Source organism: Lemur catta, chromosome 4, assembly GCF_020740605.2.
Source record: "Lemur catta isolate mLemCat1 chromosome 4, mLemCat1.pri, whole genome shotgun sequence".
Lineage (NCBI taxonomy): Eukaryota > Metazoa > Chordata > Mammalia > Primates > Lemuridae > Lemur > Lemur catta.
This window is the reverse complement of record NC_059131.1, coordinates 46,651,529-46,663,846: the sequence shown is the minus strand read 5'-3', so window position 1 is coordinate 46,663,846 and position 12,318 is coordinate 46,651,529. Positions and strand designations below refer to the sequence as shown.

The following is a 12,318-nucleotide window of genomic DNA, read 5'->3' as shown; positions in this document are numbered from 1 at the left end:
TACACGGCACATCTCTTTGGTATTCTTAGATCCCTAAGAGTGACAAAGAGATTATAAATGTGATGATAGAATTTGGGTCTTTGAGCTATCCTAAAAATTCAAAAAGCCTAATAAAAATCAAAAATTTACATTCAATGAGGCTACAGATGCCAAGTGAACTGTCAACTTTCTTGGATTTATTATAGAATTAATTCAACGTGGCAAAACAGGCTAGAATTCTCTCATTGCCAATAATAGCTCTTTGGATAAGTAAAATCGGTAAATTATTGGCTAATTTCTTTGAAATATTACTTAATAAAAGCAGTTTCATATTATTAAAACAAACTTGCAATGAAGGGCATAAATAAATCCACATTTAAAAAAGAAAAGTAGTCCAGACATTTCAAAGATAACATATGCAAAACTGAACTCCAGATCTGTCCAAACTTGCTCTCCCTCAGTCTTCTCCAGATAATGGAACTCTATCTTTCAAGGTGCCAAGACCAAAAATCTTGGCATCATCCTTGACACCTCTCTCTCTCTCTCACATTCCTTAGTCATTAAATTATAACAACCATACCTTTAAATATATACCCAGAATTCTACTACTTATCACCCCTACTGTATTCCACCAGCCACCATCAATTCCCCCTGGCGGCACTATAATGGCTTGCTAACTAGTCACTCTACTTCTGCCCTTGCATCTCTCTTCAGACAACTCTCAATAGAGTAGCCAGAGTGACTGAGTTAAAACATGAGTCAGATCATGTCAATCTTCTACTCAAAACCCTAATAGCTTCCCATTTCACTCACAGTAAACCAAAACCTTTACAATACCTTATAGAGTCCTAGGTACCCTTGTCCTTCAAGCTCCTTCCTACCTCACTTTCTTTAATCCCATATTTTCCTGCTTACTTGCTCTGCTTCAGATACCCAGAGTATCTTGCTATGTACTCCTCAAATACACCAGGTATACTCCCACCTCAGGCTTTCTGCCTAGAAGGCTCTTCCCCCAAATATACATATGGCTCTCTCCCTCATCTTCAAATTTTCGCTTAAATGTGACTTTCTCAATGCGGCCTTCGGTGAAAACCTCTACCCCTAGCTTTAGTTTTCTCAGCAGCACTTCTCATGTGTAACACTCTATGTATTTTACTTATTTGGATAATTGTTAATCTCTTCCTGTAACCCCCACCTACAATGTAAGCTCCAGGAAGGCCAAGATTTATCTTCTTTTTGTCATTTCTGTACCCCTAGGTAGGGACATAGTAGGTACTCAATGTATGTTTGTGGAATTAATGATTAAACAATGTACTATAAAATATTTTACAGTTTTCAATGACATACCTGTGGTTCAATTCTTCCTCATCTTCAAACACTCCAAATGGTTTCATGGCGTCAATTAATTTCTGTGTGTAAATATGATCAATTTCTTTAGGACATGCCAAACTAATTGGAGAAGTAATTCCATAATGCTTTTGCTGACGCTGGCTGTCCAGCGTCGTGTTTCTGTTCAAGAAAAATGAAACAGCAGAAAAAACTTAAAGTATCATACCATACTGGTACACTGAACCTCTCAATTCACTCACATTAATTTAGCTACCTTAAAAGTTTACTTAGTGCTAACAGGAGGTAGGCACTTTTTTTTAAAAGGAAAAATGGGTATTTTGTGTTTATGTTTATGAAGGGCTATTCATAAGGCCTCTAGCTTTCATGGTTAAGATGTCTTTTCAAGCCAAAAGCAGCATGTGTTGGCATCAGGACAACTGTACTGATACCACTCAGCTCAAATGCAAAGAGCCCGAATGGGATCTATGCCAGGGCTACCTCCTCTATATCCTGCAGACTTAAGTACTATCCAGATTCTAGAATCTCTGAAAAGCAGTCAACCACTTGAAAGAAAGCTCTTAGTAAAAACAATGGGTTTTCCCCCTAGGAAAGAAACAAAAACATCCCATTAGAAGGTCCTTGTGAAATAATCTGGCTTTTAAAAAGAAATCACAACTAGATTTGTTCTTGGGAAACCTACATTAATATCCTTTGCTTGAATCTGAGCTTACAGTCCTAACATCTTGTGACACTAGTTAATTGTTCTCTTCATTTTATACTGGTACCTATACCATTTTCACATAGATTAATTATCGAATTCTTTACATTAAATGGCAACCTTTTATAGGATACAATACAAGCCACCCTCCAAAGACCCTAGCCATCAGGAAATTACAGTCTTGAAAAAAGTACAACCCCAGAAGGTCTGAGATGCTGGGTTTACACAGATCAAGAATTTCAAAATAAATTTTGGAACCAACAGGGGTTGGTAAAACTTTTTATTTTGCCATGAAAGTAAAGTAAAAACATACATGCTAACCAACTAACCCTACCCTCTATGTTCACCATGCTTTCATGAAGGGCCATTAGCACCAATAGCAAGAATATAATCTTAAATTGAATAAATTAGCCCTGTAAAAAATAACATAAACAATAGTGATTGTTTGTTTTTGGATTTTAACTGGTCAAAACACTGACTTAACACTAATGAGAAAGGCATGCTCTTTAGCTAAAAATTTCATTACATAGGGAAAATCAAATGGAAGATAAAAATAGCCTATATACCTTCCAAAATGACTCAAAGAAACAAAAGGGAAACATCAATATCGGTTACTTTCATTTCTCTTCAGTATTTACTTTGAAAAAACAAAATTTCAGTTAGTTATTACAAGTTGTAATTTCTTTTTAAAGATTTAGCTTTTTACCTCTAAGAACGAGAGAGGTATTTTGGTATTGCATTTGTTGTGTGTGTCCTATACAGTAAATGTATAGGACAGACTGATTCTTTATGTATGATTATTTAATTCATCACAAGAATAACCCTAGCAGGTAGGGACTGAATAAGTGCCATTTTAAAGATAAGTACCTCAAATTCAAAGAGAGGAAGACACAATGGGATACCACCTTACCCCTATCAGAATGGCCATTATTAAAAAGTCAAAAAACAAGAGATGTTAAGTGGATCTCTAGGATCTCAGAGAGAAAGGAATGCTCATACACTGTTGGTGGGATTGCAAATTAGTATAACCTCTAATACGGAAAACAGTATGAAAATTCCTTGAAGAAATGTAGACTTACCATTCAACCCAGCAATCCTACTGCTGAGTATCTATCTAAAGGAAATAAAGTCATTTTATAAAAAAAAAAAAAAAAAAGACACCTGCACTCAAATGTTTATCACAGCACAATTCACAATTGCAAAGATGTGGAATCAATCTAAGTGCCCACCAATTCATGAGTGGATAAAGAAACTGTGGTATATATATACCATGGAGTACTACTCAGGCATAAAAAGCAATGAAATAATATCATTTGCAGCAACATGGATGGAACTGGAGACCATTATCTCAAGTATCTCAGGAACGGAAAACCAAACACCATGTGTCTCCACTAATAAGTAGGAGCTAATAGATAGGTATACACAGGCACAAAGCAACAGAAGAAACCAAGAAGGGGGAGAGTGGGGGTGTATGTGTGATAAAAACTAACCTATTGGGTACAATGAACACTATTCTGGTGACTGGCACACCAAAAGCCCCAACTTAAACATTATACACGGTATCCATGTAACAAAAACACCTGTACCCCCGTAATTAATATTTTGAAACAAAAAATTTTTAAAAATTTAAAAATGGTTCCCCCACCAAAAAATTGAGAGGAAAAACCAGAGTCTGAACCCCAAAACCTCTTTCCACCATTCCATTCTCCCCTCCATAACTACTTCAGTTCTGACACTAATCCTGGGTCTCACTTTCTTATCTGTATGTCCAAAAAGTTAGCTATCTAGGTGCCTACTGGCCCTAAAATTCCAAACCTAGGGTTCTGAACTTCCCTCATCTAGACTGGGGGACGGGGGGAGAAAACAACAGAATCCCACATTCCTTTCAACCCATCAATTTCTCTTACAGGCAAACACCCTAGGGAAATTCTAGTTAAAAGCGTACAAGGAGACACAGAAAAAAGTGTTTACTGCCATACTGAAACATTAAAAACTTAGAAGCTAAAATAGTCACTAATAGGAAAAAGACTAGAGTGTACCCCTACAATGGAATATGGATTAGTTAGAACTGAAAGAAAATATCAACACAGACAAAGCTCAAATACACCATGTTGCTTAAGAAGCTGCAAAATGACAGTATGATACTAGTCATACAAAGTTTAAAAACAAGTAAAACAATATCAGTTATGATGAACACATGCATATGTAGTAATAGCATAAAAAAAAAAAAACATGCAGCAACAACAAACATCAAATTCAGGACTGTGGGGACCTCAGGAGAGGGAGATGAATGGGACCAGAGAAGGAGGTAGGAGAGACCTTCAGACGTTATTTGGAATGCTTCTTTTAAATAAACAAATGCACACTCATATATACATATACACACACACACACACCCATATATATATACGTACACACACACATCTATAATGTTATGCTTTGGGAGAAATGGGTGGTGGCTACACAAATGAAGCTTATGTTACTCTCTGCATTTTTCTGAATGTTTAAGTTACTTCCTAGTAAACCAAAATGTGAGAAGCTACATCAAAATCTTGCCAAACATGGAAATTGTTTCTGACTTATCGAAGTGTGAGCAGGAGGTACAGACCAGTAGATATTGTGGGTAGGTGGGGAGGCAGGAGGTTCTGGGGAGGGTGGGCACAGCGCGAAAAGACCCTAGCCTTTATTAAAAAGAAACCCATGGGCTGGGATAGGTCTTTAACTCCTGAAGACCTGAAGAAAGCCGGTCGGGAAGGGAGGTAGGGGGATGGTATTTGCGCCAATGCAGACAGGAGCAGACGGGCTCAGACAGTGCTGGGGGCAGGAGAGTGACCGACAATTTCTCCCTACCGACACCCACGCCTCTCTCCCTCCTCATCCTTGTCTGGGGGCGTCCTCGGAGGCGGGACAGCCGGGGGCAGATGGGGACTCCAGGAGTCCCCAAGTCCGCACAGGGGCGGCCAGGTGAGCCGCCTAGTGTAGGGGAGGTGCCCTTGCAGACCGGCCGGGAGCGGGGAAGGAGAACACTAGGGCGAGCTGCGGGCAGGGTGCAAGGGGCAGGGAATAGAAACTGGGCCCTGGGCTGGCCACCCCGCCTCACCCCTACCTGCCTCGCCCCCAACCGCCGCCCCCCACCACTTACGCAGACATCTCTTTCATCGCTTCCTGCGTCTCCCTCTCCAGCGAGTGTCTTTCGCTCTGGAGTCCTGCTGTTGCCGCTCCCTTCTCCCTGTCCACTTTCCTCAGGTCGCTTCTAGCTCGCCTGCTGGCTCACTGTCTCACTACCGCCGAGGCATCCAACCGCGTAGTGAAAACACCACAAAACCGGCTCTATTTCTGACAATACAGCGCGGCCGACGCCAATATGGCGCCGCTTCCCAGCCTGCCTCTCGCCCGCCGCAGCCCCGCCTCTGCCGGCCAGGCCCACCCTCGGCCACGCCTCTCCGCCTCGGGGTCGCAGGCGGCGCCGGGGCCCCGCCCTCGGGGGTGTGGCTCTCACTGCAGACGCCAGCCCGGAGGAGCGTGTGGTCACCTCCTTTGTCCACGGGACTGTCAATCCAGGCAAACTGCTTGGAAGGTAGTTTGGAAATACGTTTTCCTTAGCTCTCGAATGAGAGCATATATTATAAATATTTTATTTTTTTCCTTTTGCCGTGTCTCGGATTCATATATTTTTAAAAAGATCACAGCCTTACCTAGCAAATGCTGTTTTGACTCTTCCATCATCCTAGGTCTTTGATTTAATTAATCGTAGCCATATGTAACCTAATCAATCCACCCTTTCAGGAAATTTTGTCTGGAAAGGGTCACACCCAGGAACGTGCAACTTTAACACAATTATCCCAGGGAAAAGCAAGCTTGTGAATTGGAGGCTAACTATTCACTTCACCCCTAAGTACCACCCCTATAATTCATGACATTCAGACATTTACCTGAGAGTGGTTGAAAGTAATCATTAGCCGTTTGCAATAGGGTAAATCCAAGGCTCAATCAGAATCTTCTCACACTTTCAAATAAATAGTGGAGATCGTGTTCCATGTGAGTGTGAGGATGAAAATGGGAAAATAATGACCCATTTTAATATGTTAAAGGGTAGAAGTAATTTCAAACATTAAATTATTACAAAGGAAAGTGTGTAAGAAAGCTACTTGCTCTTGGAATGTGACTCCAATGTTAGGCTCCAATGATTTAATGGTGCATAAAACTAGATGTATTCTTTGATCTTATAAAGTTCAAAGTTTAGTGGAGAAACAATCAAATATAAGTGATATTCTTCTATGTTGAACTAAAGCACCTACTATGTGTCAGGCACTGGGGATACTTAATTCCTGCACTCAAGAGTTTACTGTCAGGCTGGGTGTGGTGGCTCACGCCTGTAATCCTAGCACTCTGGGAGGCGGTAGGTGGGTGGATTCTTTGAACTCAGGAGTTCAAGACCACCCCGAGCAAGAGCAAGACCCCGTCTCTACTAAAAATAGGAAGAAAATTAGCTGGACAACTAATTTTTTATACAAAAAAAAGAGTTTACTGTCTAATGGAGAGAACATATACATAGATTATTACAATACAGTATGGTCTGTGGTACAGATGAGGTCAAGGTATGAAGGGGGTCCTAAAGAGGGCCACATAAACTTGGTGGTGGGAGCCTTCAACAGTGGCTTCCTAGAAGAGGGGGATGCTGCTAAATTAGCAAGATTAGGGAGTAGTGATTGAGTGCAGGTGGTGGAAAGAAGTCAAAATCTATTCCAGATGGCATAAATTAGCAGATAGCATGGGCTTCGCTGCAAGGTAGACCCAATTTTGAGTTCTAGTTTTTCTACTTACTAGTTTTGTGACCTCAGGACAATTAACTTTAAAAAAATATTTTTTGGCTGGAGGTGGTGGCTGCCAGTAATCCAAGCACTTTGGGAGGGCGAGGCCAGAGGATCACTTGAGCCCAGGAGCTGGAGACCAGCCTGGGCAACATAGCGAGACACCATCTCTACAAAAAATACGAAAATTAGTCGGGCATGGTGGCATGTGCCTGTAGTCCCAGCTAGTCAGGAGTCTGAGGGAGGAGGATCATTTGAGCTCAGGGGTTTAACAGTTTGAGGTTATAGTGAGCTAGGATCGTGCCACTGCATTCTAGCCTGGGTGACAGTGAGAAGACCCTGTCTCAGAAAAAAAAAAAAAATTCAGACATGCAAGAATAACACTTCATTTTCAAAAACTTAATTTTTTGCTCTATCACCTCATTCTTCTGAGATAGCAGACAAAGACAATCTTGGTTGTCCTGCAGTCCCTATCCCCCCCAATCTTGGGATGGTGTCAAGGTACTGTGGGTGGTAAGGTAGATTGTGTATATCTAGTTCTGGGCCACCTTCCTGTCCTCTTGGCATCTGGGCCTGGACGTTCTGTGCTGCCTGCAGGTCATATGTGGGGCTCATGGTAAGGGCCTGTGGTCTTCTCAGCCCAGATGCACCACAGAGATAGTTCTTCCCACCTGTCTCCCCAACAGCTTAGGAAATCATGCTAGTCTGGGAGACAGAAAGCCTCCTTTCCTGAAGATTTCTAACCAAGATGTTTGTTGCTAACTGCATTGAGTTCTCTTCAGGGCTTAGCCTTGTTTCAAATACAAAAGAAATACTTGCAGGCTGATTCTGCTATCTGCACAGTAAAGAGCACTTAGCACAGCGCCAGGCACATAAGGGCTCAATAAGTTTAACTCTTATTTACATTGATTACCATAACTTTTATCTCTGAATTTTTTTCTTTATTTATTTTTGAAATATTTTTTTCTTTGCTCCCTTTCTTTTTTTGCTCTTATTTTACCTGTGTAGAGTGCTTTCTTTGCTATTATCTGCTGCAGTAATTTGGAAGGAAGGTGAATTCTTCTTTTAATTCTACTAGTTCAGTGAAATCTTAAAGTGTTTCAAAGACAGCTTTAAGCCTATATGTAATTATCAAAGTCAATATCAGAACAATACTTTTTAATTCCCCTTTTTGTAATTTGTAGTTTGGCACTGTTTTAATTGCTTTTCTTCCCATTTTTCTGTCTTTGTTAATCTACTTGGAATTGAATGCCAATCCCCCACCTCGATTTCAACAAGGACATTTTTCTTTTTTGCAGTGTACATTGTAACTGTATTTGTTAAGTTAAAATTTTTAAAATTGCAGAAATAACTGATGCTTACCAAAAGAAGAGTAGACATCTGTCCCTCCCTTTCATCCCTTACTCCAGCTTTATTTCCCAGGGGAACCATTACTATCATTCCAGAATGTTTTCAATATACCCCAAACCACATATACACATGTACCATAGGCTTTGTTTTTATGATTTTTTTTAAATTTTGAAAAACAGGGATCATACTATACATGTTCTGCTCCTTGGTTTTTTTTTTTATAACTCAATTATGGGCATCTTTCCATGTCAGTAAATGTTATTGGCTGAATAGTGTTCCCTAAAATTTCCTGTTTTGAAGTTCTAACCTACAATTCCTCAGAATGTGATTGCATTTGGAGATAAAGTCTTTAATGAGGTGATTAAGGTAAAATGAAGTCATTAGTGTGGGTCCTACTACATTGAGGAAGAGGAAATTTGGGAACATGAATATAGAGGGAAAACCATGTGAAGGAACAAGGAACAGATGATCATCTACAAGCCAAGGAGAGAGGCCTCAGAAGAAACCAGCCCTGCTGACACCTTGTCTTGGATGTCTAATCTTCAGAATTATGAGAAAAGAAATTTTCTGTTGTTCAAGCCACCCAAAATGGTACTTTATGATGGCAGCCTTAGAAAACTAATACAAGGCCGGGTGTGGCAGCTCACGCCTGTAATCCTAGCACTCTGGGAGGCCGAGGCGGGTGGATTCCTCAAGGTCAGGAGTTCGAGACCAGCCTGAGCAAGGGCAAGACCCCGTCTCTACTAAAAATAGAAAGAAATTATCTGGCCAACTAAAATATATATAGAAAAAATTAGCCAGGCATGGTGGCGCATGCCTGTAGTCCCAGCTACTCAGGAGGCTGAGGCAGTAGGATCGCTTAAGCCCAGGAGTTTGAGGTTGCTGTGAGCTAGGCTGACGCCACGGCACTCACTCTAGCCCGGGCAACAGAGCGAGACTCTGTCTCAAAAAAAGAAAGAAAAATGTCAATGTGATAGGTTGGAAAGTGCTATTTCTTTGTGATTTTAACTTGTAGATCTCTGATCAGTGGTGAAAGTGAGCATCTTTCATATTTCATCAGCCATTTGTATTTCTAGCTCTGTGGATAGCCTACTCACGTCATTTGTCCACTTTCCTATTAAGTATAGCTGTGTTTATACCAATTATCAAGATTCATCCCTACAAATGAACTGTTTTCAGTGCTTGCTGCCAGTCTCTTCAAGATACAACTTCTCTATTCTTGAGTTTTTTCTTTTCATCATTTTCTGCTCTAGAATGTGTCTGGAAATAGCTTATTCAGAAAGGGGGTATATTTCCTTAGTTCTGGAGTATTTGAAAATGCCCTTCCACTAAATGATAACATTTCCTTCAGAGCTTGATAGATGTTGTTTTGTTTTTACCTGATGTTGTGTCTTAGATGCTTGTAAGAGTCTAATTTTCTTTTCTTTTTTTTTTTTTGAGATAGTCTTGCTCTGTTGTTGGGGTTAGAGTGCAGTGGCGTCAGCCTAGCTCACAGCAGTCTCAAACTCCCAGGCTTAAGCCATCCTCCTGCCTCAGCCTCCCAAGTAGCTGGGAAAACAGGATGCACCACCATGCTTGGCTAATTTTTTCTATTTTTAGTAGAGACGGGGTCACTGTTGCCCAGGCTGGTCTCGAACTCCTGACCTCAAGCAATCCTCCTGCCTTGACCTCCCAGAGTGCTAGGATTACAGGTGTGAGCCACGACGCCCAGCCAAGATTCATACTTTTGAAGTTTAAAAATTCTGCCAAAATAGGCCTTTTTCCCAAAATGTATCTAGAAAAAACCTAAACATTCTACAATTTTTTTCTGAGTATTTTTTAAAAGATTAGATAAGGTTTTTCTACTTTAAAAATTATTATTGCATCTGTTCCATCAATTAGCTTTTTATTATTTTTTTAATTTATTCAGGTATCTGAGAAAAATGAATGGCTAAAAAAAGAAAAAAAATTCATTCAGGTAAATAGAATTGCAACTTGGAAGAGTGTTAAAATGTTAGTACAAGTAATTCAGGGAAAAAGCTTATCTTTACAAATTATTATTTTATCTTTTTCCCTCCCTCCCTCCCCCCTATTTTAAGATCTACTGGGTTATTTACTTGGCCGTAGGACAGGGACAATATCAGTCCTGTGCACCAGCTCATCCTTAGAACTTAGCACAGGTGTTCAATAAATATTGAAGCTCAATAAATATTTGTTGAATGAATTTATTTCAATGGTTATTTTGTCTCATATCTTTCTTGATCTCATTACCTCTCCATCTTTCTGCCCCAATTCATAGAATATCTCCATTTTACCTGCTGCCTCACTAAATATTCAGATGTCCAGATGTTGTACAATTACACCATTGAAACTTTTCATCTCTGGACAATTTTCCATCAATTTGGGAAATTTCCTTTTTCTGGCAGATTGTTGTAGCATTTGTTGTTCACACCAGTTGTTAGGTCAATATAGTCGGTCATGACTAGCACTTTAAAAAATGAATAGAAAAGTGTGGTGCCTTAGGTAGAATGATCCAAAAATGACCTTGGGAGCTAATTCTGGGGTTGCCTGTATATTAGACCAGCTGGTACTAAGGTCTCCCCTTTTATCAGCAGGAGGGAGCCCAAACTTTGCTTCTCACGGGATGGTTTTCTGCCCCTCACGGAAAGGGCTGCAACTTTCAGAGATGCCTGGGTGCTGGGTCTCAGGCTTTCCCAGACAGCTCCTGTAACCAGCTGGTACCTAAACTCAGCCTCCAGCTCTAAATAGTCTTTGTCCACATTTTGACAAAGCTGCTTCCTCACAATTTTATTCTGAGAGTGCATCGTCTCAGGGGGAACGTGTCTCTCCATTGGAACATATACAGCACGTAGCCTTAGCATCCCTCTCTCTGGGATGAAGGAAGGAGCCAGGACCATGTCATCTTTTCTTGCTGGCCCTTGGCTTGTTTGTTTCCACATTAAACCCTGTTCTTTCCAGCCAAGCTTTCTGAGGAAAAAAAAAAAAAAGTCTGTTCTTTAACCCAAGCTGAATGACCATGTAGAATTCATCTTAAGCTCTGTTGCACAACAGAAAGCAACCATGAAAGGAATCCCTATTCATTTTGAACAACAAAAATAAAATAAAATATATGGTTCAATTTGTTCTCAGTGGAACACAAGGGCGGGGCCATTGTCTACACATGTGCACAGTTGGTGGGGCCTTCTTCCTTCTCACCAAACGCGGCCGATGTGGTGCTCAAGCACTTCGTGGTTGTTGGCCAAGTGGCCTGCGTCTCCTTTGGGCCTCATGCCGGAAAGCTGGTTGCGACTGTAGATGTTATTGATCAAAACAGGGCTTCGGCTGATGGACCTTGCACTCAGGTAAGAAGACAGGCCATGCCTTTGCAATGCATGCAGCTCACTGGCTTCATCTTCAAGTGCCCACACAGTGCCTGCCAGAAGTATGTCCGACAAGCCTGGCAGAAGGCAGACATAAATACAAGATGGGCAGCCACAAGATGGGCCAAGAAGATTGAAGCCAGAGAAAGGAAAGCTAAGATAACAGATTTTAATCATTTCAAAGTCATGAAGGCAAAGAAAATGAGGAACAGAATAATCAAGAATGAAGTTAAAGAGCTTCAAAAGGCAGCTCTCCTGAAAGCTTCTTCCAAAAAAGCACCTGCTAAGGGCAGCAGCTGCTGCTAAAGTTCCAGCAAAAACGATGACCGCTGCAGGCAAAAAGGCTCCAGCCCAGAAGGTTCCTGGCCAGAAAGCCACAGGCCAGAGGGTAGCACCTCCTCCGAAAGCTCAGAAGGGTCAAAAAGCTCCAGCCCAGAAAGCACCTGCTCCAAAGGCATCTGGCAAGAAATGATAAGATGCTATTATAAAAGTAATAAAGATTCTTCTTGACCAAAAAAAAAGAAAGAGAAAGCAAAAAAGAATTTGTTGTCAATGGATTGATGTCTGGTCTTAGTTGATTCTGAACACATAGGAGCTGAGTTAGATGTGTCAGAAATTGATATGGATCTCCAACCAAATTTTTTAATAGTAGGACATCAGATCCAAATGAAACAAAGAAGAAAAAAGCTGGCAGTAATTACATTTCAGAAATGTAGTAAGGTGTTATAAAATCGTGGGCAAAGAGCCGAGTGGAAGCGGGTAGGTAGAGTTA

General features: G+C 40.8%; 2 protein-coding genes across 2 annotated transcripts in view; one reads left to right on the top strand and one right to left on the bottom strand.

The window, feature by feature from the left end:
• Positions 1-5,428, bottom strand: part of PAPOLG (poly(A) polymerase gamma) — a 34,008-nt gene extending 28,580 nt beyond the window's left edge. Inside the window, exons 1-2 of the mRNA XM_045549668.1 lie at positions 5,169-5,428; positions 1,327-1,488 (exon numbers count right to left, since the gene is read on the bottom strand). Of these exons, the coding sequence (XP_045405624.1) occupies positions 1,327-1,488; positions 5,169-5,185 (179 nt within the window). The 5' untranslated portion in view covers positions 5,186-5,428. The remainder of the gene's footprint in view (positions 1-1,326; positions 1,489-5,168) is intronic.
• On the top strand, positions 5,391-12,058 carry LOC123637430 (60S ribosomal protein L14-like). Its single transcript, XM_045550619.1, is given in 3 exon segments — positions 5,391-5,553; positions 11,317-11,830; positions 11,832-12,058. Coding segments are annotated over 3 exon segments (864 nt in total). The 3' UTR covers positions 12,019-12,058.
• Positions 12,059-12,318: the final 260 nt, after the last annotated feature.